At 36.4% G+C, this 27937-nt stretch overlaps 2 protein-coding genes across 4 annotated transcripts in view; one reads left to right on the top strand and one right to left on the bottom strand.

The window, feature by feature from the left end:
- Nucleotides 1–9790, bottom strand: part of LOC136418030 (solute carrier family 25 member 32-like) — a 102121-nt gene extending 92331 nt beyond the window's left edge. The window contains exon 1 of the mRNA XM_066403931.1: nt 9781–9790. The gene's annotated coding sequence lies outside the window, so the exon portion shown is untranslated. The remainder of the gene's footprint in view (nt 1–9780) is intronic.
- mAChR-B (muscarinic acetylcholine receptor) lies at nt 87–27489 on the top strand. Of its 3 annotated transcripts, none has more exons than XM_066403928.1 (12): nt 87–286; nt 12096–12218; nt 21825–21976; nt 22455–22679; nt 22829–23009; nt 23469–23692; nt 23987–24082; nt 24297–24419; nt 24475–24656; nt 24820–24967; nt 25201–25382; nt 25674–27489. In XM_066403928.1, the coding sequence occupies exons 2-12, from the start codon at nt 12148–12150 to the stop codon at nt 26316–26318; spliced, it is 2229 nt and encodes a 742-aa protein (XP_066260025.1). In that variant the 5' UTR covers nt 87–286; nt 12096–12147; the 3' UTR covers nt 26319–27489. The 3 variants fall into 3 exon arrangements, with proteins under 3 accessions (XP_066260025.1, XP_066260024.1, XP_066260023.1); XM_066403927.1 differs by having other exon boundaries at nt 25201–25860; nt 25927–27489; XM_066403926.1 differs by having other exon boundaries at nt 25201–27489.
- The last annotated feature ends 448 nt before the right edge of the window (nt 27490–27937 follow it).

Here is a 27937-nt window from a genome sequence, read left to right as displayed (position 1 = left end):
ATAAAGTGCCCGTGGCGCAGGCGTTCGCATCCTGGATTCAAAATCAGGCCCATGGAAAGCGCTTCGCGTCTCACTTGTTGGGGGTCTACCCGCGCTCAAAGTTTCGAAGCGGGCCCTTATCATCATCGGGAAGTTTTCGCGCTGACGGAAGTTTTTATCTCTTCCACGGCATTTTGTTAATGGACAAAGCACCGTTTCTCCATAATGTAATAATAATAATTACAGGACGGGAAGTGAGTGAAAACGCACGCTCTAAAATATGGCTGCAAAGTTGCGATCTCATCAAGTGAGTGAATTATTTTTAGCTCTAAGTTTTGGAGATTTCGATCAATTCTGTTTAGACATATTTTAAATTTAAACTCTGGAAAACTGGCCGTTAAACACCCTTCTAAAGTATGTTCGAGCTGACAAATAAGGGTGAAAAATGAGGCTGAAAATAATTTTTAGCAAGACACTTATTGACTAAAAGAAAGATTACGATACTGCGTGGAAGTAAAGAATTTATACATAACGGACAACTACCTATTGTCCGCACTATCAGATGGTGTCACGTAATGGACACTTCCACGATACAAGAATTGATCATAAAAATCAAAAGAAGAACACCAGTATGTAAATACTTTCTATACTGAGTATGGCAATAGTTACTTACTTAACGAGTGTGGAAAGAGCTATTTTGTCGCACGCTGATTGAAGTTTACTGAATGACGCAGAGCAAATTCAGTCAGCAATTGAGAGCACTCAGGAAGAATTTTGACACTGACACATACTACTTTGATTTGCGAGTGGTAAAGCTCTTTACTGCACTCGTGCGGTAAAGTACAACTTTCGGGTCACAAATGCAAGCGGTAAAACTACTTTACTGCCCGCTCGTAGGGACAATCTGGTGCATTACTCGATGTTGTAAAGTCACCTTTCCGCAGTCATTTTTATTAAAACAAAATACTTATTCACATAAAAAATAATAACTCTATATGTGATTTCTTAACGATTCAAAATGCCATTTTTATGAGCTCATTTACACTATCTGTATAAATCTTTGATCTTGATGGTCTTTCATAATTCATATTCGAAGGGGCTAACACATTCTGAGACTCCCTGTATACATATAATCTTAAAATATTATATATCTGCGACGCTTTTCGTTTTTTTTTTTGGTCATAACACGCAGAACTCATTATTCTATGTGGCATAATTTCATATCCAAATGGACAAAAATCTCATAAAACCTGTAATAGTGGTTCGCGAGATACTGCGAGCGTTCCATAATTTTGTTACACATTGTATACATATATGATGTAATAGGTCCTAGCAGGTATATGCAGCAGGAAAATCGCAATTTAAAGAGGGTTGTGTAACCGCGTTTATTCCGTATATACCTGCACGAGTGGATGCTAATATCGTTTCCATTAAGCGATGGCCAAATCGGCTTTAAGCAGATTAACCCGGTGATCCAATGAAATCCCCGAATTACCCAAAATTGTGTCTTGCCTGCCGGTGTACAAATTTGCTATATTAATGGAAAACCCTCTTGGCTATCCCGAAATTGGGCCAATGGACCCCTTCAAACGAATAGGTTTGTTTAGATAATGATAAAAATCCCTTTTCAAATCGGCAGTTTTGCCAATATTTCTCTCAATATTTCTGAAAATTAAATATACGTTTTTTTCTATTTTGTCTTTTAAGTTAGAAATAGCATTATAAACGGATTTAACCGAAACGTTCTTAAGCGTCTCTTAGAAGTCCTTTTTAACAATGTTGTCCTTTTGTTTCCATTTCACTCCGTTTCCAGGGTATTAAGTGAAACGTTAGCTAGTTTTCTATATATTTCTCTATATTTAATTGTAGCAAAAAACGAAAAAGAAATCGGTATTTTAGGGACGTTGAGAACATGATTGGCGACATTATTTTACTTTGCAGTCATTCAACGCACCCAATCTTTTGATGTTAGAAGTGAAAAATTATTTTAATAATTAAAATAAATAAATTAAAAATAAGTTTTGACGGACGAAATGCAGCACAAAAGTGGATTTCAAGCGCATTTGTTGAAAATAAGTGAACGCCCACTATATTTATAATGTAAAATCAGCAACTACGGTTGAAATTTCAATTTCATCGCACCTATTCATTCTCACTAATATAAAAATTGTCTGGTTCAAAAATTCAAATTCAAGGACAGTGACAGAATCATGACATAAAACAGAATTGCGTAATCGCTCTATATACAGGATGTCTCATAAAAAACGGGTAAAACTTTAACTGAGTTATTTATGAACGAATTCTGATAAACCAAAAACAAAATAAAATGATATTGTTTAGACCACTAAATGTCAAAGTTGATTTTTTTTAACTCAACTTCTGCTTCAGATGTCAACTTCAGAATTTTAAATAAAACTGCGTATTTTTTTTGCCTTTTTTAAGAACACTTTTTTAAATTTGATGATGTATGGTAAGTTAATGTTAAAAAAATTTTTAACTGAAAAAAAATTGAATCAGCGTGGGGCGACCTGAGTTATCCTGTGATTATCTGCATTTTATTCCATGTTATCCTGTTACATTATCCTGTACAAAGATTCCTGGTGTCATGGACAAGTGGAGCCCATTAAGACCCAACGAGAAGCGAAACGATAAAACCGCCGGCTAGTTCACCAGACCTATCTCTGTTGGATTTTTAGCTATAGGGCTACCTTTAAAATAGACTTTATGTTACTCAACCAGAAAATGTTGATATTTTAAGATAGGGAATTGTATATGTTTCTCAGCAAATTGTATCAAATGCCATTAGGAATGCCATGCATGGTGTAATCAAAAGATATCAATTATGTATAGAACACGATGGTAGTCAAGTCGAGCAATATTTATAGAAATGATATTTTGTGAAAATTACGGAGAAATATGTTGTTAAATGTAGAAAAAAATCCTATTTGTAATGTTGAAAGCATTGTATTAGTGCTTAAAGAAAGAACATTTTTCAATTTTTTTTAAGTTAAAAATTGTTATAACATTAACTTACCATACATCATCAAATTTAAAAAAGTGTTCTCACTCAAAAAAGGCAAAAAAATACGTAGTTTTATTTAAAATTCTAAAGTTGACACCTGAAGCAGAAGTTGAGTTAAAAAAAATCAACTTCAACGTTATTTAATAGTCTGAACAATATCGTTTAAGTTAATTTTTAGTTAATCAAAATCCGTTCATAAATAATTGAGTTACAGCTTTGCTTGTTTTTATGAGATAGTCTGTATAGGACGTACATAGATGTTATGGTGATATCACTTCCTGGGGTTTCTTCGCCACGGATTAGTGCCTAATTTGTCAAAAAGAGCGGACGAAATTGTAAAAAAGCAATGCGACATACATTTCTTCTAGATCGTTAGATATAACTATATTTTAAGTTTGAAATTTTTAGTGTTTTCATTGGAAAACGGTAAAAAATCCGATTTTCTTCCATTCACAAACCGTATTTCATTGATTTTGTGTATACTTGGCTGCTTATGATAATAGCGAGCATTAAAGCAAGTGATGTAAAAGTGTATGGTAGAAATGTACCATACAATGTGTTATATTTACCATGCAATGCAGTGTCTATTAAACCTCATTTTTTACCACATTTCACCGGCAACGGCGTTAATGTCGCGCTTGAACTCGGTCCTTGTTTTTTGCAGTTTTGTAACCCCCCCCCCCCCTTTTTTTTGGTGTAAATAAGGCATTATGTTTAAAATCTTTACGTCTCTTATGCTGTCACAAAGTGACACCTCAAGTGTCCAGTGAGGGGCACTAATGCAATGGCGACCATTTTTAGTGAAAAACCGGCAATTATTTGGTAGATCCAAATAACTTATAGATTTATTACCCTAATGTCAATTCCTCGCAATGAGTTGAAAGTGGTCACTTTACGAAGTCAATGAAACAGTGAGATTGGCCTAAAATTTTCGAAGACGCATGCGCGGCGCTTCGATGACGTTCTGTTACTTAAAAACTTACTTTTCATTTATTGATTCTATTTGCGTTAGTCCTGCACTGGTATAGATATTTATTAAGGGTTTTTATGGTTCTAGTGGCTCCGGTGATAACATCAATAGTGGCTCTAGTTTCTAATAGTGAAGAGTGAAATTGTTACAATTTAGGATGCTTCTTTAAGGCTGAAGTTTCGGAAGAGATTCTTTGATTTGTAACCAGTCTACTTATTCCACTCTTGCATCGGTGCTAATATTTCTAAAAGTTTTCACTGTACCAGTAGAGGAGTGGAAACGATTCGGTAACGGTGCATTAAAAAAAAAAAGAAAATGAAACGTCCGGACATAAAGAAAGCGCGGCAAAGAAAAATTCAAAGATAAGGAAAGCAAACATCTTCCGGCAATTTTCTACAATTTATTTCTGAGAAGCATGTAAAGTGTGCACGGGAATCTATACACTGTTTCCATTTTGTATGCGGTATCGAAGAACGGTTTTATCTATGGGTATTAATCACGGAAATAAGGCGCAAATGACAGTTCTAGTTCCAGTGGAAATATCATGGAAGAAGTGACGAAAAATGGAAATTAATTGAAGCTTAAAGATGATTCAAGATGGCGCCTGTTGGCTCAATTTTGATATGAACCATATAAAGTGCTTTTCGTGCTATAAATTCTACAGAAGCCTTAAGGGGTGTAAGGGCACCTATTTATCATTTGATTTTCCCTTATGTTAGATATAGTTCGTGGGGGGAAAAAAATCCCTTTTTTGAGTTTGCTATCAATTTTGCCTTTTTTGCATAAAGGGTCGATTCAAAGTAAATATATCGGTAGTTTTCTTTTAGAAAAGATCGACTATGTACTTTGCGTATTTTCCACTTTTTGACCTGTTTTTCCCCCTTCTGCATTATAGAGAAGTCGTCAATTTCCGCATTTTCTTTAAGCCAGGGATCAGCTCAGGGACATAAATTATGTAGTTTAATTAAGTCACGTGTGAGACGAAGACAGAGACCACAGAAACTAAGACAGTGATACGGCGGTTTTGTTACCGCGAACATCAATTCCAACAATGGATTATCTGGCCTCGAGATCTCGTACACCGCCGCCTCCGGTACATTGTCTACAGCCCTTATTCATTTATGTCATAATACGCTATTTACGCCTGCCTACTAGCTTGAATCTATTCACCTATCGTAGATAGGTTAACATAATACGAATTCTCCAATAATGGACTTTTTAGGAGAGGATTCTGATCAAACCACCGTTGTTTTATTTCAATTTTCTTCATAACACCTTACTCAATATGACAATTTAGGGCAATGCTAAATGTCAACGTCAGTGGGGTATAAGAAATTGACAGATGTCAAAAAAATCTGTCATAACATGTCCTTGTTGTCAATGCTATATGTCGGTCTGTTGCGTTGATAGTGGCAGTTTGCGAATCGCTTTTTTTTTCTGAAAATCGTATCGTGATTCGTGATTCATCTCACGCATGACAAATTTCTGGATAACCTTTACTGTCCCGCATCTATGCGACACGCAATAAATCATCAAGTCCATTAGTCAAAAATTTATAGTATATGTGATCCATATGTATGCTCTCTTAATTGCTTTGGTGCATCCCTTGGCAATTTTCGTTATTATTGGTCCGCCATGTTTCGTGTTTTTGATGAATAATGATGGTTCTGAGGGCTTAAATTTACATAATAGTTAATAGGCAAATCTGGGATGTTGTCCTTCATGTTGTTTCTTTTTGGACACATAAGCATTTAAGGATTATTACAAGAGTTATGACAGTAAACGAAATATTTTTTCAAATTTCTAAAATCGAATCAGATCCCAGCAGCTATGTCACTGATAGCTGTTAGAACGAGTTAATAATTTTTCAGTTTAGAAATTTAAACCTATTGGCGCGAACTTTTCTTATGAATGATGTGTTTCTCCTACCGATGCCAACAAAACAATAATTTTTACAGAAAATACAGTGACGTAGACTGTTTTGAAAGCATTCTCTTATGAGTATCTACAGTTATCTTTGGATCGGGGTTCAGTATGCCATTATTTGCTGCCACATCAAGTTGACACTTTTTACTTTGATATAAATAGAGCAGAACTAATTTCGTATAAATACACAGTGGAGTACCATGTTTTTCTTAAGGGTGAAAAAATGATCGAACTTTATTACTGTAGAAAAATCACCTTGATTCAGGTTCCACTACATCGCTGTTTCTTGGCAAATTAGGTTTGGAAATAATTGAATAAAAATCGAGCAACATCACAGTGGCATAGAAAGTTCCTCTGTCAGGGTGAACATGTTTGAAAACTTCCTTTTTCTGCAAGTTGATTTTCTTGTCATAAAAGAACCTTAATTCAGGACCTAGTACGCCACTGTTTTCTGTCAAATCGCGTTGATAAGTTTCGTTGAGATAGAGAAAGAATAAGATTATGGGCAAGCAAAATCTGATTGCCACAGGACGTGTTTTCTTAACTGAAAAAGCTAGAAATTATCAAATTTTGCCTTATGAATAATTCTCTTGTCATTAGGAACCTTGAGTCGCGGCCCAGGGTGCCACTGTTCTTTAAGACATCACGTTCTTTTTGCTGGAATAAGGATGGTATCAAACCATTATCCGGGAAATCTCAAAGTTGAAAATATTTAATATCGTGCGTTTTTTCAGGTTTTCCCGCCAAGATTGCGCTTTTTTCCGAATTTCTAGGAGTCTCTCTCCCATCGCCAGATCTCCCAACTTAATCTCCGCGTAGCATCCGTCAATTCTGGCGCCATTTTCAACCCAATTTCACTTCTTCCCTTCTAAGGGGATTTTCACGAACAGGTGTCAATGAATCGTAATAGCGTTCCCCGTATGGAACGACGCAAATCTAGACCCCAGGGCTCCTCCGCGGTTTGATTGCTTCTTTCGCTATTTCCGATTCGGTAAACCCCCTGCGTTGTCGAGGTTTCGCTGTGCACCCTTATTTCCCTCGACCTTTCCAGTAACAAGATTTTAACACCGCTCGAGCATTCCTTAATTGAATAGCGATGGGCAGGATGCCCTTCTGCGTTTTCAATTTCCATATTTTGTACGTTTGAACTTATTACTGTGTCCTTGGGGTGTCATCATCATTAACTTCGCAGGCACCTTCTTCCCTTCATAGTCGCCGACATAACGAGTGGAATGAAAATCGTAAAAACTCCCTTCAGGAATTTTCTTAAGGCAAAATTCCGTTTATCACATTTGTTGCGATTGCTAATTTCGCTTCCCGGCTCTAATAAGGCCACTCGCTTTTTGCGTCTTTTTCTGATATTTCGAAACATTCTGAAAGACGAAACTTTCGCCTGGGAACGTTTTTAATTTGATTACTAAAGGGCAGACACTTTGACCTTTTCCTTTAGTTTTTTCCATTCTAAATCAAAACAAGAGAAACAACTTTGAACTCTGAATACATCCATTCTTTAGTTGAACACAGGAGGAATGTAGGATCCAGAAAAGGGACGAAATAATAACACCTCGATGCTGTCGCCGTTATAAGGGATTCGTCCAAAAATAGAATTTGGCCCAATTTAAACATTTACGTGTTGCGAGGACCCGATTTAATCCAAATGAAGCTTAAACAGATCGAGCTCTGGAAAATCAATCCGGATTTTCGGTGTCGGTTTGAATCCTTCCGTATCGCAAATGTAACTGAGCCCAAGGGTATTACGTTACGCCAAAAAGGAGATGTATATATATATATGAGTCATACTCATACTTCTTTACACGGACGGAGACTATAATTTTGCTTTTTTCCCTTTTTCTTTTATTCCATTTGGAAATAACGTGTCACACATGTAGAGGTTGTCGGAGCGGTGGAATTGCACACTATTCTCAGTTGAAACTCACGAGGAATAACGTTCATCCTTTACTAAGGAGTCGGACGAAAACCCTTGATAACGTTTATAGGGTTTTTCGCCTGAGCCCTTAATAAGGAATGAATATTATTCTCAGTTAATTTTATAACACTTCAGAAGGTTTCGATCCTGATGTCCCTGCGATTTTCATCGATTACTATAGTTCCATTCTCTCTCCAGTAAAATTTATCGCCTTCGTTTAACAGAAAACAGTGGTGTACTGGCATCCGAATCGAGCAATTTATCAACTGCATGGAAAAAGACACTTCAAAACGTAAAATTTTCAAATATTTTGGCTGGAAAACATAGCCATTCTACGCCACTGTGATTATATTCGATTTTAATCCAGTTCTCTCTCCATCCCTTTAATGCCCAAATCTGTGTGTAACAATAAAAACAGATTTGCATAATTATTTGTCTCATTTATTATTGTCAAAAGAAACGCGAAAAACATGTTTTGTCATATTTTTGCTCTTTTTGGGTGATTTGAAAAAAAGGGTACTTATAAGTGCTGTCAGGCATTAAAAAAGTTTATTCTAAAAATTTAAGCCGAATAAAATACATATATTTCACTAAAAATTGCATAACTCAAAATAAAATTCTTATAACAAAAAGTATTGTCATATAAAATATATAAATAAATAAAAATTTACAAGAGATTCAGCTAACCCGAATTTCACACACGTGATACAACGCACACAGTACAACTTTCGAACTAATAATATTGACAGATGGAAATATGAATTCACGCATGCGCACCAATCTCAACAACATGTTTTCCCTGCAAGTGCTGACATGCAAGAGCGGTCGAAATGCGCTCAAATTACAGAACAGCAGTTAAAAGTAACCGTAACACTTTTAAGTACTGTCGGGCACTAAAGGGTTATATTAACAAATAATTACCAACTTGATTTGACAGGAAATAGTGTTGTGCCCAGTTCTTCATCGAGGTGGCAAAGCGTAAAGAAATAGACAGTTTCAAATGATTTTCGAAAAATGTATAACCCCTAACTTGTAGTTTCATTTCTCGACTATATAGAGGTTTACTTAAGTATGTGCCAAAACTTTAAGGGGTGGTTCTTTCAGTGATTCTAGGACGAAAAGTTTATCTAGACATAGGTTCAGTAATGCTTCATTTTCAAGACACAGGGTGTGAAACTTTTTTTAAAAATTGTTTTTTCGTAAAAATCTTAATAATCTTTTAGCCGATTTTGTTAAACTTTGGAAGTGTTGTTTATGATTATTATTGTTATTTATGCGAAACTGGCTTTTTTAAAGCTTTTATATTTTTTCGCATTAAGCAACTAAAAATACAACTTTTTTGTCTATTGAATTTTTTCGCATCAAGTTGTACTTTTAGTCACGTAATGCGAAAAAAATATAAAAGTTTTGAAAAAATTGGTAGCGCCTAAATAACGATAATAATTATAAATAACACTGGCAAATTTCAAAAAAATCGGCTAAAGGACTATTGAGACTTTTACGAAAATATTTTTTTTACTTTGACACCGTGTATGTTGAAAATGAAGCATTACCGGACGTACGTTTATATTAACTTTTCGTCTCAAAATCACTAAAAAATTCACCCTTTGATGTTTGATCACGTACTTACATAACATTCTGTATCTACAGCAATGTATAACTTGATTTGCGTGAAACAATAGACAACAGTGGCGTGTTCGTTGGTACTGTCTTAGGAACAACAAAACAGAAAGAAAGGTAACAACAAGAAAAGATATTAATCGTTTAAAGAAAGTTTTAAAGATGTTCACTTTCAAGGATAAATATTCTGTACCGTTGGGTTTTATATAGTGTTAGTATCATCCCATTTCTGTAAGAGTACAAATCATCAACTTTACGTGGGTGTAGATAATAGCGTTACAGTAGCAAAGAAACCAACAAGAAAAAGCACTAAACAAAAGATAAACAAACAGTAGCGTAATCAATATTTATGGCAAAAATACATAAGTATATTTTAAAAGACAGTGTCTAATATTAGCACTCGAAAAGAGGAGCATCCTACGCCACTGATTTTTAATTTGAAATTAATATCGTTCATTGTCTACCAGAGAACGAAAGATTACCGGGATTTGACAAAAATTGTGGCGTACATCGATCAAAGTTGATGCGATCGAAACACATTATTCAAAACAAAGATTTCCAATTGTACATACATCACTGCGACTTAATACAGTATTGGTCCTGCTCTGCATTAATCAGGATTATGAACTAGACGTCTAAAAAAGCAGTGGCATAGAGACTAATTTTTCTCATCGGATTTCCAATAACACGTTATCCTCTAAATTTAAGCTGACAAATGCAAATTCCCCCCAATCCAAATAGTAGGAAAGCAATGCATTATCTACTTAACGTAATATAATATTTAAAGGACAAATAGTCTGTCAAAATACCCCGCATGATTAATTGTGTTTGACATCGGATTCGAGATCTCTGGCCCTATTAGATTTTTAAACCCATCATTAGGAACGTGGAAACTAAAAATAAGCGTAGCAATCTGCAATCGATTCAGTGACGGACATATTCAGACAGTTCAATTACACCTAGATCCGCCACTGACTATAAGATAGGGTTATCTGTAATTTGAAGAACGTGCTTAAAGTGGGACGTGCAGATCACAATTATCTGCAGATAAAAACCAGCCAACAAATTAAATGGACGCAAAAATTTTTGGGAAACTGCTGAATATTAAAACACTGTGATACGCCAATGATTTTTAGTTATGCGTTTCACTACATTAAAAATAGAGGTGCGCTGGACGCATTTTATAGTCACAGGCGAAAAAATGTCTCGATAAAAAACACGATTTTAGTGTAATTCCAGAAATTTGAAAAATTTGTGGAAATTTTGAGAGATCATGCAAGTACGCCACTGGTTTTTAGAAACATTGAAATTCGTTTCTATAAAATTGTCAATTTTAAATGTGGATAAACTATAAGGAAAATTGCATGTGACAGTTACAGTCTGTTCGTTTCTGAAGTGTCTAAAATTGAATAAACTATAAAAAGGTCTTAATGCTGTGTTATTACCAATTTTCACTGCTATAAAAGTCTCCCCTTTCAAGATAAATTCGAGCCCTTTCGGCTGAAAATATCTACATAAAGCTCGTATTTTAATGAGTTTTTGTGTATTTCTTTTCTATTTGCGAAGAAGGAGAAATCTCCAAATGGAAAATAAATTTTCTTTTATTGCGATATCGACGTTATAATAATCATTTGTCTATCAATAGCGAATCTTTTCGGTTTTACCGCACTAATTTCTGAGATATTAAAAATAAAAATATACGTAGTTTTTGAGGACACAATAAACATGTAAAAACATAAAAAGGAGATGGGTAATGCGCCTTCCGTTGTTTTAAACCGGCAACATGCCACTCGGCTACAAATAAGGACTTTAGTTGCTCCATTTGAGGCCTCAGGGCTTCGGTGAGATTGTCCCCGTATCTCGGTGTATCCATAAAACTACATAACCTGATTCTGGGATTTATATTTCTTCCAGAACGACTGGGGTTTTAAATTCGCTATCGATCGTAGAAGGAAATTTTATGGGTTTGATTCATTAGGAGTCAACAGGCGAGGGAGAAAAATGGAAACATATGATTTTGGATCAAATTTCATGCCTGTACGAGATCGAGGAAAAGTTTCTTGGAGGGTGTAGAAAGAATTATTAGCAAAAATCTCTCTTGTGGCAAAACAATGAATTTATAAATTATCAATCAATTTCCAATGTTTCACTAGAGCGACGAAATTTATTACTTTCTAATTCAAAATTCAGGGGCGTATTAATGAAGGACTCCGAAACTGAAAAGTTAGTTTCAAGAATTTATCATTAAACTGAAAAGATGCTACATCGCGTCTGAGCTTATACATAATGAATATTCTAAGGTTTCTGTAAAGAGTTCAAATTTGTCACTTAATAACGTAGGACACATCAGTAGCGCACTTAAAAAGGAAATAAGTCTTTTTCTAATATTTCATAAAATCTCTCTCTAATGTGTCTTCTTTCGCCGTTGGTTCACTTCAATTAGAGCCCCGTGTGTCACTGTTTGCCGCTATATCAATTTCAGATTGCACAAAAAACGTACTGACTGATAATAGATATTAACACTAAGATGAGATAGCTTTTCTGAGAGACGTTACGCCGCTGACATACTTACTTACATATAGAGCCCCTGAGGGTTCCAGGACTTGATACTACCCTGGAAGTGGAATTTGAATTTATCATCTTGGTTTCAGAGGGATGATGCCTTAATATGACCTTTATCTGCCTCACTGGTGAAGAACGAGAATGAACAATTTCACCGACCCGAACCGGACCACTCCAATCTTCGCCATTGGTCCAGAATTCATCGCTCAATGGTAAGCGATTCTATTCTTTTGTATGGTTTAATGGAGGGTTTTAGAAAATAGCACATTTTACATTTAATATTGAATATCAATGTTTCAGATCTAAGATCATGTATCTTCTCTTAAACCTTAATATCTAAAAAAAAAACTAAGGCCTACAAGTCGCACAATTTTATCATTTCTCTGAGTATGAGATACACTGATTTAAGCGCCAAACTAATAAGCCGATGAAGGGCAGGAGTTTACGAAAAAATCCGAATTTCTATTAGTTGTAGAGATGAGCAAATTATCGATTTTAGAGCTAGGGCAAAACCATGTAAAGCGAAAAAAGTGTCAACTTTTTGTTAATTAATGGAAAATTCGGGAACTTCACAGTGGGTCGCAGTCGATTGTCCAGATTTGCAATGTAAATGGCCCCTATCCAAATAAGCTTTTTATATTGCCACGGCTATTTGAATCCAATCGATACTTAACGTCGACTCGTTACACGACAAGACTAACCATACATTACATCGATGGTGCGTGCTGGCTGGTACACGGCTTCCATATCTAATCAATTAAAACTGAATCTACAGGAAATGTTCACATTTTCAAATTGCCATGACAAACAGACTTCATCCAGGTTTAATGGCAGTCCCCTGAATCCAATATAACGCGTGGGTAAACAAACAACACCCGGGGAGCTTGTTAACACCCTCTATAAAATCTATCGGCTCTAATTCGCTCTCGCAAAGGGATTGATTGCATTTTTAAATTAGTATAGGTACCTAATTAAACTCTCCACCACTCACCAAGCAGAGTAAGTTGAAAATCATCGAGCCATTTTTCAATTAGTGCCTCTACTGGACAAATCTGACATTACACGCTTAGGGGCTCTATTTTTAATTAAAATTTTAGATTTGTTTAATTTCGAATTGTTTATTAGGTATTTGATTTATAACCTCGAGAAGAGATTAACAGATTAGAGAATTTGTTGACAATGTAATTCCACAGATTAAAAAATAATTCGAAACCTCATTATGTCTAACTCATTCTTATCTTCGTTGTTTTAACCCTTTTACGGAATTATTTTCAGGGAAACCCCCAAATGACAATGTAAACTATAACGGTGTCTGGATCGAGAACATTCTAGAAAAATCAAAACTTCGTTGTTTGAGAGCTCCCCCTAGCGACTGCACTTGGTAATAAATGGCACATGACTATTAATTTACAGCTGTCAAATTTAGGAATACGAAAATTATCCAGACTTTTGAGCTTTACCACTCTGGCTCACTGTGTGTAATGTCATGGATAGTTGTTAACTGCAAATGATTATTTGAACGTAAGTTTTAATTTCCAGATTATCAATTTCGCCCCAATTTGGAGCGTTATTCCTCTCTTTGGAATAACGACAAATAACGCGACAGAGGACGAGAAACTTAATTAACAGTTCGTGACTCGTTAAATAATTGCCGACTCGTACAAATTTCACAGAGCATTGATCAACCAGCTCTGGGTCTCCCTCTCTGATGCGAGGTGTGAAGGTCTGGATCCAGTTGTAATTATGATTGCCGATTAAACTTTGTTATGTGCGTTTCGATAATAATTAGTTTTAGTAGGAATAATCGCGGTTAGTCTCCGGAGAAAGCCGAACATAAACGAGTTTGCGAAGATTTCTTTGAAGAAATTTTCTAGAATTTTCCGGAAGTAAAAGAAAATTGATTTTGTGATTTTTGGACCCACCAAAACCAGTGGAGACTTGGAGAGATACATCTCATTCAAGAATTAAAAGTCGAGTAATTGAAACTAATTATCTGTTTCTGTAATTAACGGATATTGTTAATTAAATTAGAATTTTTTACCACAACAACTTTAATTGAGCCTTAATGATAAGTATATTTGATTAAATGCGATCCAACCCTGCGCAAACATGATTAGTTATTAATTCCCCCTCGATCCCCCCAATGAACATGATCGAAACTCCACGACAACGCTCTGTTTGCCCGTCGAAATTATTAAGTTAAAACGTACTCTCTTGTGATTAATGACGGCGCGATAATGTTGTATTGCCCCACATCTGGCCGATAAATATTAACAGGCTTAAACCGACTGATGTGCAAATTAATGATACTATCACACCAACCGAAAGTGGGGAACAATTCATTGTGCGCATGCGCAGGTTAAGTGGCAAGGCAATTTTTCGGGGAAATCTTATTTCTTGAATCTTCAGAAAACGGTAACGTAACTAACTTCTTGTAACACGTAACTATGAATGTTTTAAATCTTGAAAATGGACAGTTAAAGTTTGATTTAATCTTATGCCTCGAAACCTTTAAGCCAGTTTTTAGCACGCTGCTGAATGTTTTTAATAAATATTTTACATTAGAGGTACCGTAGAGGACGTACAAGAGCTTCTTCTATACTACATCTATAGTAATTCAATGACATATCTCTTGTGTATTTTATAATACAATAGAAAACTATTGAAGTCAATTTTATCTTACTTTCAATCCAGTAAATCAGTCTCTCACACGCTAGTCCTGTCGCTTATTAAATATGTAAAAGCAGATAATAGTCATCTGCCTACGGAACATAGTAATTCAGTGGCGTAGCTCGTTATCCTGTCCGCTAATATATTTCTTATTTGCATGTTTACAACCCTATTTTTAATGAAATTCTAAAATGGTTAGAGAATCAGTGGTGAGGAAAAGCTTTATTTCCTACACTCTTGATATCAGATTAATTGCGAATTTCGATTCTTTAACTTGTTTCTACCAGATACGCCGCTGTAATTAATCTTTGAATTGTTAAAATTTTAAATATCACAGAAGAAATTTGGAACTATCTAATGGCCTTAAGGATCAGTGGCGTTCTTATTAAATATTAATACTTTTCAGCATGAACTTATTAAATAAAAACAATTCTAAAAATTAGATGTTACAAAGCAAACTTTGATTTTATAACAAGATTAAAGCCATCGGCGTACATTACTACCCGAGTTTGTTGAGAGTGTATTAAAACTGGGACACTCAGTTTTTTTTGTTGATTTAATCTCTTCTTTTTCTCCTCTTGTACGCTTCTGTGTAGTTAATATTCCATTTAACGGAAAATCAGAAATTATCGTTTATTAATTTCAAGAACAGGCACTCTTCGAAATCGACTTTTTTGAGAGTGGTTTGTTCTTTCACCTGCTCGTACTGATCATTAAAACCTTCATGCACGTGTCTGTTTTAACAATTCCGACCTATAATGGATACAGGCTTAATCTGTCTATTGGTTGCTTAAAGGTTAACCCGCATCCCTTCAATTTTCACATGACGCGATCGTTCGTGTCCGATTCATTTAACATTTACTCTAGCGTGAAGAGGGGGCCATCGTTATCGAAATCGAAGCGGAAGACTTTCAAAAATGTACAGGTTAAACTGAAGATTGGTATAATGGCCTAAATATCCTTCGGAGTCGCCTTGAAAGATATGAGTAATTAAAGCTCCGTCATGAACAGCCTTAAAATTGGAATGAAGTAGAGAGAGAGGGAGTGAAGGTGATAGAGAGAGGGAGGGAGGGAGGCAGGGAGGAAGATAGGAATAGGGAGAGCGGTAGAGAGGGAGAGAGAGATGTCAAGTTCTATAAGGGCAATTAATTTCCAGAAAGTATTGGCAGCTTTGCGCACTAATTCCCTCTTTTTATGAATATGTACCTAGTTGTTTGTGTTGAAGGTAATTGATTGACTTAGGCCCGGTTTCTTAAACTCCTAGCAACACTGTCAGCAAGATAATTTCCATCGAAACGACGAAATCAAAGAAGAGCATTGGTCAATATTGCCGTTTCCATGGAAATTATCTTGATGGAAAATTTACTAGGAGGTTAAAAATAGGGCCTTAGAAGCATGTAGAATTATATAAAATATTCAACAGGCAAAGCTGTATGACTTATTTGTGACATTTCAATTATTCAGAATCTTACCAGAACAGGAAATATTTTTCTCTATCACCTTCATTAGAAACTGAACTTTTCTCCCTCATTTGAGGGAAGAAAACAGTAAACTTTTGCTCCCCAGAAAGAAAAACACCTATCGGAGGATAGGAGAGAAAGTGGAAACTTTCTCTCTAGGGAGCAAAAGTATTCTCCTTGCTACGCGTTTTGAATACACAATATGTTGCTACTTTTTACGGACAAAAATACTTTCCTCCCTAAGGAGTAAAAATATTTCCTCCCCGCTCATCCCGAATACATAATATGTTGCTATTCTTGAGGGACAAAAATACTTTCTTCTCTAGGGATCAAAAGTATTTTCCGTCTTACAAATTCTAAATATACAATTTGTTATTTTTTCATGGAGGAAAATACTTTCTTATTTTTTATAAAACGATACATTGATCGTAGAAAAAATGAGGTGCACACTCTAGAGGAAAGGGCCTTTTACTCCCCCGAATGCTGATGTCCTCCGCTTCGCTTTGGGCCTGAAAATATATGCGGGAGTAAAAGTAGCACTTTCCTCCCTTGTTATGCAAATAACTATTTCTTGTAGCGGCCCGCGATTGACGTCAAAGTTTGATTGATTATTGTGCACTCTTCCAGAGGAATAATTCCTGTTGGTCTGATTTTGGATGAAAGGCCGTGAAATGGAGATTTCAAGGATGGAACTCTTATAGCTCTTGCAGTTTTAAGAACATGAACTGATTCCAGATATGAGAAACTGAATTTTTCCATTCAGAGTAGTCTGATTGACTTAAAGATTGACATTTTTAAGGTAAAAACAATTTCAAACATTCTCCCTAAAGGGGAATTTCGCAGTGTCACATTGGACCATTCAGCTTCGAATTCACTGTCCTTAAATCACATGCATTTTTTACCCGAGCTCCAGTCCCTACACACATTGTCGATGGAATATGTATTAGCAACTGGGAAATGAGATTATGTTCCGGCTTCCGGCATTAGTCAGGGAGTGTTATATAATAGAGAATACGTTGTTGTCCCTCAAATGCCTTGACAGCCATGATATTACACTGAGAGTGATTGTAATCCGGTATGAGGCCGTGTATTAGACCATTAATCCTGTTTCCCTCTAGAGCGTTTCAACTCCTTAAGGATTCACCACCTTTCTGAATCAGTAGAGGGCATAATGCCCAGTTTTTGTCATTCGATTTCATCAAAACGTCGTCGAGGAAATGGAGTCTCTTTCAAGGAAATCAAACGAGTTTGCCTTGGAAAAATCTAGTACTTAACGCGGCCAATATTGTGCGAACTTCGTGAAGGAGGACGACCGATAATAGTTTTTCAATCCGTGTTTATTGCTCTGAGTTTCTTATGTATATAGTGTCCTTCATTCTCTAGGAAGGTATTACCTTTTCAAGACAATTCCCTTATTAAGGCGGCTACTCTAGCAGAACCATGACAAAATATGCTGATTTCATCATGATTTGCTAATTTTGAAGTTATTTCAGCTCGACAAGCGCCAGGTCAAAAGCAAGTTAAGATTGTCGAGGATACCGAGAAGATAAATGAGTTCGACAAGCGCTGACTCATTAAGTATTAAAAGCTTTCTTTGAAAGCCATGAAGTAAAGGGGATTTACAATGCCAACTCAGAAAAATAAGCGAAGATTGCCAGAACTAACAAGAAGAGAAGGTGGTTCGATAAGCGCCGAAGCAAGAATTATTAAGGCTCTGGATAGAGTCAGAAAATAAGTACAGCTCGACAAGTGCCGAGTCAAGAACTATATTTTTAGAGAAGGCTAGACTGTGAACAGGGGTTCAGAAGCGCCAATTCAGAGAAAGAAATGGAGAGTGCAGGAGCTAACAGTAAAAGAGAAGGCCTCAACAAGAGTCTTATCGAAAATTTTTAAATCACGGGATAGAGATAGTAAATAAGTAGAACTCATCAAGCAGTGAGTCGAGAACTATTTCTGAACAAAACTCGAAAATAAACAAGGGGCAACAAGCGACAATTAAGAGAAAAGAGTGGAGATGTTCGGGGGCAACAAGAATAATAAAGAGGGCTCGATAAGCGGCAATTTATTTTGTCTGGACAGGGCCAAATTATAGAAATTCCGATAGCCCGAGAAGTGCCAAGAGGGCAAGGATTAATTGGTGGAATTTCATTCACCGGGTTTATTTTTTTTATTCTAAGGGAAACGTGCCTAAAAATTTCTGATCCAACTACAGTATGGATAGACTTTTCTCAACTTAACTATAATTTAAAAGTTGAAAGTGGATTGTTGCCTAGTTCTGCCCCATTCCTCAAAGCTGCTTTAATTTTGCTAATTAATAACAACTACGTACACATCATATCTCATTCCCGAATAATTGTTGTTATTGCCTTGGGCTCACCATGTAATTTAATTAGCAGAAATTCATTTGCAACTGAGGTCGAAACTTTGAGGCAAATAAACGAGAAATTTCAAAGTTGGTGGTCGCAAAGTTGGCCATAACTTGTCGGGCATTAACGAAGCAACAATATCAGCCAATTAGACTATGCACGTGCTTTTGCTTAGATGGAAGGTACTATCCTCAGCCTAAACCATATTGTTACACTGACATTTTTCCAATCGGCCTTTAAATTTGCATGAAACGCGAAACAATAAAACCTCCGGCTAAAAATAACCCATAGATAGATAATAAGCTCTATTCAATATGTCTCTATTATCCCGCAAAGTAACGTTCCCTATCCACAATAGCTCCTGCTCGTTTTGGAGCATTTCTCGGTGTTCGTATTCATCACCGTTGAACGATATAATGGACATTTATTAATTTATTACATAACTGATATAGGGAATGACATTTCAAAAATTGCCTTTTGTCCAATTGTTATTAAAATGTCTCCCTCAACATAGGAGGGGGAGTCTAGATATTATTGTCCTAAATCAAGGCCAAACATTAATTTATTTAATTCGCCAATGTAGTTTCGGATATTTGGAGCCCCCAACCACATCAATTTGCAAAGTTAGAAGTCTTGCAAATGGGAGTCGAGTGTTACTCTGGATTTTTACCTGAATTCTACGGATGATTCTGTATTTCAAGAAACCTTCTTTCGTTATTCAATAATCACTAGCGTCGTTTGCGTTTCAATAGTTATTTGGACAACAAGGAAGAAAAGTGCGACTTTTACTCCCGCATATAATTTGAGGTCCGACGCGAAAACGAGGGCATCAATATTCGAAAGAGTACGCGTTTAACTTCCTTTTATGTTTTTAAATTAGCCCATGCTACGCCCCTAGATTTTCATTAAAAATTATGCATATTTTTCTGTAATTCAAAAAAACTTCGCAACCTGGATTTTTCAAAAACCAGTGGCTTGATACTTCGATGAATTTTTTATTTTCTCAACAGAATTCAAGGGCGTACCATGAACTGGTAAATAAATTCTCTCTCGCCGAATTGATATAGCTCATAAAAAAACTAGATTAATTTAAAGAAAATTCATACATTTTGTTTCTTCCTTTTTCCTCCTCAGCCACGAAGAGAATAATTAATATTCAAGGAGATCAAAACACACAAATATCTACATTATTAAACACCGTTTCGGTGTTTAATACTAAAGACGGAGAGATAAAATCTATCATCCATTAATAATTCTTTTTAACGCGAAGCGAAACTGGTTGAAATTCTCAGTCCATTATTTTAGGAATCACTAGACACGTATAATAACTCTAATAATGTAGCGGAGCCCCATTTGCATTTAATGAGCTTTTAAAATTCAAATTCCTCTTCACTGGAGAGGAGGGTTTAAAAGACGCTGTATGCTTAGCTTGAGGACAGGGGCGGCGGCGATTTAAATGTGTCTTGTCAGCTTTGAGTCGCTTCATTTTGATGAATGTAACATCGAAAGCATTTCCACCACATTTTTTCAAGTCATTCCAAAAACCTCACTGATCAGCCATGTAGATTTGACAACTCTTTTTTACACATTTCAATCACCCATACGACGATATTAAAGTGAACGGTTAAAGCTAATTTTTTTCGGTTTCATTTTAGGTCCCTCTTGTCGTGTACGTCCCTGGATTTTCATTAGAAATTCTGCAATTCAAAAAAACCTCGCAATCATAATTTTGAAAAATCAGTGGGGTAGTTTGCATTTTTAAAGAGTTTCGCTTGATTTCTCATACGATTTCTTCTATCCCCTTGAAATGAATGAATAAAGTGACATTTTCTTTATTTCTAAAGGAGCCCTTCTGGTGGTTCAAATTTATTGATGACTGAAAAATCATAATTTAACTTTCTCACCATTTCATAACTTTCAATGGAAATTCAACTCTATTCTCCTCAGCTCCTAATAGAAAACGCAAAGCAACAATTTACATAACATTTGGCATTTCCAGAGTCTGGACACAGTCAAAGGTTAACCTCGAATTTTTCCCGAGTGGCCCTCATTAAATGGGATCTCCGATGCGTTAAGAGTCAAGATTTTTTCAGGAACAATTAACCAACGCCAAAATGGCAGGTTGCTACATCTGGATGAAACATTGCGTGCTTTCCAGTTCTCATTAAGGAAACTTTTCTCCTTTATAGGAAAAACTTTATTTGAAGAACTCTCGATATAAAGACAACGAATTTAGGATCAATAGATCCAAGTTCTGTACACTTTATTTCTGTAAAAATTCTCTTGGGAAAATTATCTGGGTATTGATTTTTCTTCACATAATGATTTAAAAAGTTTTTAAAACAATGTGGCCCGAAACAGCATAATTCTTCCTCAATTAAGGGAGTTTGGTAATCTTTCTGTAACCCTCGACCAGGTGTTTTATCCGAAATCTACGGGCACATTGATGTATGCGCAAACTTAGAAATTTAATAAGACCTAATCGTCCCCCTTCTTCCCTTGCTTTTCCAAGGGCTCTGCAATATCAGCGATAAGGTACACGCAACGACACGATTTTCACAGGCAAATGTTTAGAGATATCCTGTATAGAGCGCCAGAGGCGTGCCTAAGCTTAATATTTTATTCATTCACATATTTTAGTACAACTAACATCAAAACCAAGTGTCTGGAATTAGATTTCGCTAGTCCCAAGCATTCGTGCTGTCGTGTCTAGAAGGGACTAGGTCTAATGAATCCGTCGAAAGTCTAAGATAACGCAAAATCTGATGTTTAGAGAGTTTTAAAGACGAAGATATGTGGTACAAGTTGCTGGCATGACATAGGAAGCGGACAAGCGACAACTTGAAATCAAACTAATAGTTCCAATCCCGATTAACACTTGCTTACGCCACCGAATTTTTAAAGTAAAATTTGAAATCTTAATCTTCAATCAACCAGCTAATTAACCAAAAAACAATAATTCTAAATTATGATAAAAATATACCTGTTCGAAAACTACGATATGCGCCACTGTATTTCTATAGCAAAATATCTGGTAAATTTCAGCTCAAATTCAAATGTCATATTTTGATCGGGTACAAGTCAGTAACGTGACATAGCAAGGGGGCAAGTAATTGTTTAAAACGACAAAAGTATAAGGGCCCAAGTGAGTGACGCCACTGTATTTCTAAAGTAGCACCTCTAATGAGTTTTTAAATTGAAAAATCTTGCACTTTGATTTAATGTTAGTCAATGGTGTGATAAGACCGAGTATTACTAAAAATTGTTATACTAATTTGAGTTCTCTTTCGGGACGTTTCGTAATATTTTTCGTTCTTTTCAGGAAACATCAGAAGCAAAAAGAAAAAATCTGCAGGACCATTTACAAGGGCATATTGTCCGTGACTAGATGCACCGAACCTTTTAATGGTACGTCACTAATCAGCGAAGCCTTCGATAATTTCGGTGCAGACAGGGATTGGATAAGGAAGAACGGTAAATATACCGGGTGTCCTAGATCAGTTAACAGCGCGTCCTGCCTTACTGACCAAAAGCTATTTTTTAAACTCGAGGGCTCTCGATTCTTTATTTTGTTTGGAAACTTCCGTCTCTTCGTCATTCGTGCCAAGCTTGCGTCATTTTTGAACAACAAAGTCTGTTAATTTCACGAGTAAATATTTGCACTTTGATGAGACGTCCAGTATAGATACGTGACACAACTTGTTGCTCCCATTATAATAATTAAAGCGATGATGGAGGGTGTTTTAAAAAATTTTTAACTATCAAAACGTAGCTAAAGCGACTACTACGAAAGCAGCTCATGTAAATTGAGCTAATTTGAAACAGAGATAAGCGAAAAAGGCCTTTTTGTACGTCCCGGAGGGATAATAACGCTTCATTAGGGCGGTTCTCCAAAAACGATATTTTCATGAGTTTTTTTCATCAAGATAGTACCTCTTTCGATCTCTTTCAGGCTCTAGTGAAAACACGACGATTGCCTCAGAGCCGTCGTCAAATCCGGTTTTGCAGCAGTTTGAGCTGTGGCAAACGATACTGATAGCTATAAGTATTGGAATATGCATCATTCTGACTGTGTCCGGAAACATTCTAGTGCTTTTAGCGTTTATGGTGGACCGGAATATACGACAACCCAGCAATTATTTCATCGCTTCTTTGGCGGCGACGGACATGCTCATTGGTAGGCTCAAAAAGATATTTTCATGACACAGAACAGGCGATAAAATGTCGCTTTATCCTCTTAGGCAGTAAAGGGCCATTTATACTGGCTAAGCTGTATTTTTTTACGTCTTTAAATTATCAATCTTTTATGATTGTTTTCATTTTTAGGAACAGTATCGATGCCGTTTTTTGCGGTATACGTCCTGAAGGAACAGTGGGACTTAGGTCCTATTTTGTGCGATTTGTGGTTGTCCGTTGATTATACAGTGTGTTTGGTCTCGCAGTATACAGTTCTACTTATAACAATAGATCGGTTTTGTTCCGTGAAAATAGCTACCAAATATCGAAGGTAGGTAAATTAGGTCTTAGGTTACGTAGGGTAAGTAGGGTGTCAGATTACTTTATTACAAAACGTGAGGAATTGCATTTCTTGAGTCACTTCAAGGCCTTATCTTTGACATTTTGGGTTACTAAAGAATAATCTTAAGTCGAGTCAGATCATGTTGCTTTACGCTTGTTGAAGTGACTTGGATCAATCCAAGTTACTTAGAACGATTTACTAAACACATGTAAATCAAACGGCACCAGGTTACTTTCATTTTGTTTATATGTCAAGAATGTTACTTAACTTACTTTAGGTTACTTACGAGGCTCCAAGGTTCTAGGCGATTTTAAATCAGGTCGGTCTGAGTTATTTAGATATAATTCGAATAAATCTGAGTAGTTGAAGTTTTCCGAATTTAGGTTACTTCAACTGAGCCTTAAATTTCCTTGTTGAACGAATACTCATATTATTTTTTTTGCGTAGTTGGAGGACAAAACAAAGAGTAGTACTCATGGTGGTCATCACCTGGATTATACCGGCACTACTCTTCTTCATCAGCATATTCGGATGGGAGCACTTCGTGGGACACCGCGATCTTTCCCCGGGCGAATGCGCAGTACAATTCCTGAAAGAACCAGTTTTCAATACTTCGTTGATCATCATTTATTTCTGGTCAACGCTCATAGTCCTGTTTATTTTATATGGAGGTATTTGTCCAACAGCTTCTTGATACGCCACGAAAATCAGATAATGTGCCCTGTATGGAAGTAATGGGTAGTGACAGTTGATAGTGACACATAAGTTAAGTTCAAACTTAATGGATTCCTAATAAAATGTGTCATTTGCTGAATTTCTAACCTCACTAATTTGTCACTGTCAAATGTCGCTGTCCATTATTTATACAGGTAAAAAATATTTGGTATTGGGTTTTCATACCAATTTGGAAGAACATATAGGTTTTCGCGTGAATTCGATTATTATTAAGGAGTTAACCATTGCAGGCATCTACAAAACTGCCTTTGATATGCAAAAGAAGAGTGAAGCTAAACAGAGAAAGATGCAGTCTATGGTAGCGTTGAGCGCAGGCGCAATGTCGGGTGAGTATTTTAGGTGTATAAGATATTCTAAAAGTAATATGGAATTATTTCATGACCGCAGGTACTCCCACTGTTAGTTAATTTAGGTTCAAATTTAATATATAAACTGAAAAATCTAGAATTCTACAAAAAATATGTAATATTAGAATAAATAACTAATAAAAGAAGTGAACTGGGCCTTACAGACCTAACCAACTCTCTCTTCTTTTTGTAGGAATGGCAGGCAGGGCTGCAGGAATAGGTTTGCCCAACAACAAGACTTCCCTGGAAATACAAATTAAAGGCTCTGGAGATAGTCAAAAATTCAAGGAACTTGACAATAAATTTTTACAAGAGAGTATGTTTCTAGTGTTGTTAGTAAAAAAACGCAGATTATTACTGATTGGTTTTAGGCAAAAGACCTCTTACTACTGCCGATGGATTAAAAGTTGGGGACAGTTATGCTGCTGGTGGATCTGGAGACTCCAACTCTAGTCACAAGACTACGAGCTCTAATAAAGATAGTTCTACGACGAATACTACAACCACGACAACAGCGACAATGGAAAAGAATATGAAAATTCTCTCGAACAAGGTTTTTTCCTGTTTCTTTTTTTTTCTCTTCTGAACTAACAAGCCGAGTTAAAATTCTGAAGTTTTTCGCGACTTATACGCCCATAATGATGGTCTTAAAAATAAATAAGCATATTCCTATAATAACTGAACAACACGATTATTGATGTCAACGTTCATTCCAGGAAGAGAAGTCTGAGAGGAGCTCCAGTCCAGCTTTCGAAAGCGACGAGGATAGTACCATGCAAAGCAACGAGCCACGAATGAATATGACTGGGAAGTTGCAGAAGGAGGATAAATATAAAAGTCACAGAAAAAGCATAGTGGATATAGGTAAAATAATATTATATTAAAATACAAATTTGATAAGGTGGCACATTGGAGCACGATTTAAAGAAGACAACAAACAAGAAATCCTTCGTAAATTACAAAACTCCTGTCCCAGATTGCTTTAAAGATTTAATCAGTTTACTCTAGATCTACTTTTTGGTAACTTATTTGTTCTATGTGTAAGGTTATCGTTTATATGAATCATCATGAATGTCAAATCCGCAATTTGATTGCAGTTCTTCAAACGAGCAACATGCAAATATTCGGAGCCTCTCCGCAGAAATTGAACGGCTCGATTCCCGCTACGAAAAAGGAAAAACATTTAGATCTTGATATCTTGGTACCATCGCCTCTACAACACAAGCAAGATGCGCCGAGGATGCTGCAAGAGCCCAAGAAAACGAACCAACAACACTTGGTAAGGCCCACCAAGCTGCCCACCTCATATAGTTCCATCGAGTTCGGTGCGAAACCCCTGGTAGAGTCCTGTAGTAGACCCTCGAGCAAGAAAGTGCACAGCACGTACGATTTGTTGACCGGCTTGGACATGTCCGATTTAACCTACATGGACGAGAGTAGTGTAGTCGTACCTTCCCCGGTATTGGAGAAAATCCCCAGCTTGAGTAATGTGTCCATTGTGAGTGAGAGTTGTCCTCCCCGCCTCGAGAATAGTAGTCCCCACCCGCCTAATGCGCAGAGCACTTTTCAGACAGTAGAAAGTCGCGTGGTAACCAACTCGGTGCGAATTCAAACTGAGGTCACATTAAGCTCTAATCGCCCCATTACGTCGCTGGTGGCGACGAAACCGTCCGGCGGTAGCGACTCGCAAAAGAGCTCTTTCAGAGACAGCGGCGCTAGCTCCCCCTGTGAGGGGATCTCGGCGATTTCGCAGACAGGTAACGCCGCCGCCATCATGACAGCAACGGCCATCGTGACTAAACATCAGTCTTTCCACAAAGCAGATACTGAGGCTACCACGGACGCTACTGCTCGAAAGGCTTTCGTCAAGACCTTGGGAAAAAAGTTCAAGGTCAAAAAGAAGAATTTAGCGGTGCCTCTGGGAGCTTTTGGTGTACGCCAAAAGTCCAAGAGCGAAAACCGTGCGCGCAAGGCGTTGCGCACTATTTCGTTCATCTTGGGCGCATTCGTTATCTGCTGGACGCCCTACCACATTTTCGCCCTGGTCGTAGGGTTTTGCACGCGACCACCCTGTATAGATCGGCATCTCTACATGTTCTCGTATTTTCTGTGCTACACGAACAGTCCGTTGAATCCGTTCTGTTACGCATTAGCCAATCAGCAGTTCAAGAAAACGTTTACCAGGATTTTAAAGGGCGACTTGCACGTCACTTGAATTCGGTTATTCTCTTTTGTGATCACGACAATATAGAATTTAGTATAGTTTATTATTGTTATATTCGTAGGCTACATCGGTAAAAGTAGAGCTAAATGTGTATTAAGGAGCTATTTTACCAGCTTTATACCCGAATTCAAACATTATGTAATCCGTTCACGTTTCAAATGGTTCATTTGGCCATTGGGAACTGAAGAAACAAATTCTGGCGAGCAGAATTTAAAGCAAGTAATTTCGCATGCCCTCAACGGTAATTTTAGTTCTCAATAGCGTGGCCAAGCTGCTGTCAAAACTCGAATTGAAATTAACTGTTGACAGCAATGTCAAAGTTAATACATTACAGTCAGCGGCCATATTGATTTTTCATTTTGACAAAAACCATTAAGTCAAACATTACTTAATAAGCACTAGCAAATCATTTAAAATGAATACGCATGAAAAGACAATAATATTTTTAGGCCATATTTCCGAATTATACGAAATAGGTTATCCGTCACAGAAAATCCGACTTCTAACATCTATTTAATAAACAAATTGATGCTTGACAGATATCATAACGTCGTCAGCATATCTGTAAAAAATTATTATAATGGCATTTTTTACTGTCATATGTCGTTTGGATAGCAGCTCAGCTAATAATTCAAAGTGTAGGCCATTAATCCCCATGTTAAAAGTCGAATTTAAGTGACATTGTAGAAAGTATCTATTTAATAATAGAACGAGATTAGAAGGATTTCTATCGCTTCAAATGAGACTTTTTAAACTCCCTTGCTTCCAGGCTAGTTGTTATTGTAATCCGGTCAGAAATACGAATAATTGTACATATAAGTGGATATTTACTTTGTGGCACAGAATAGATAATAACAAAATGTGAAACTCGGTAGTGGAACCTTTATTTTGACCAATTGCGCAGCAAATAAATTAAATTTGCGAAAACTATCCTCACCGTTTTTCGATTTGTGTTACGTGTTTTATAAGATGTACAACATAAATTCTGTTTCAGATCAACTTATCTGTGCTACGGTGATTTCTTTTTTGTATAAACTTTAACCGTAGGGAAAAGAAGATATCTCAATACCGTTAAATTAGGGTAACGTTAAAATGCTGTATTTTGAGCCCAATATAACATTTTAAGGTTTTTTAGAGTTAGATGATGAGCGCAAATAAATTACTTTTTAGTAAAAACTTACTGTGCGTTTTTCCTGTTTTTCTTATTATTGGAGAGTTCACTCTATTTGATATCAATGGCGCAGTAAGACCAGTAAAGCTTTTCAAATTGTTGAAAAGCAATAATTAGATATTTTTCGAATATTATTTAGTCTCTCGCTTTTAAAATTCTCCTTGAAGATACCCTTGATCTTTCAGTCAAAAAGTAATAAATGCTTATGTCTTTATATTGAAACATTTGAGGACTGAACCTGTGCGAAATCATTGGCATAGTAACAGAAAATCGTTGAAAAGCATATAATTAGATAATTTGCCAGAAACTCGAAACACATTTACTCCAACTGTTGAAATACTGTAATTAAAACCAGTATCGTCTCTCATATACAAAAAGGGATGTTGCAATTCGCTTGTGTAGACTATAGAGCGCATCGAGGCAATTAATTTGAGCTATT

This window comes from Euwallacea similis, chromosome 32, assembly GCF_039881205.1.
Source record: "Euwallacea similis isolate ESF13 chromosome 32, ESF131.1, whole genome shotgun sequence".
NCBI classification, from domain to species: domain Eukaryota; kingdom Metazoa; phylum Arthropoda; class Insecta; order Coleoptera; family Curculionidae; genus Euwallacea; species Euwallacea similis.
This window is presented reverse-complemented; position numbering and strand designations above follow the sequence as displayed.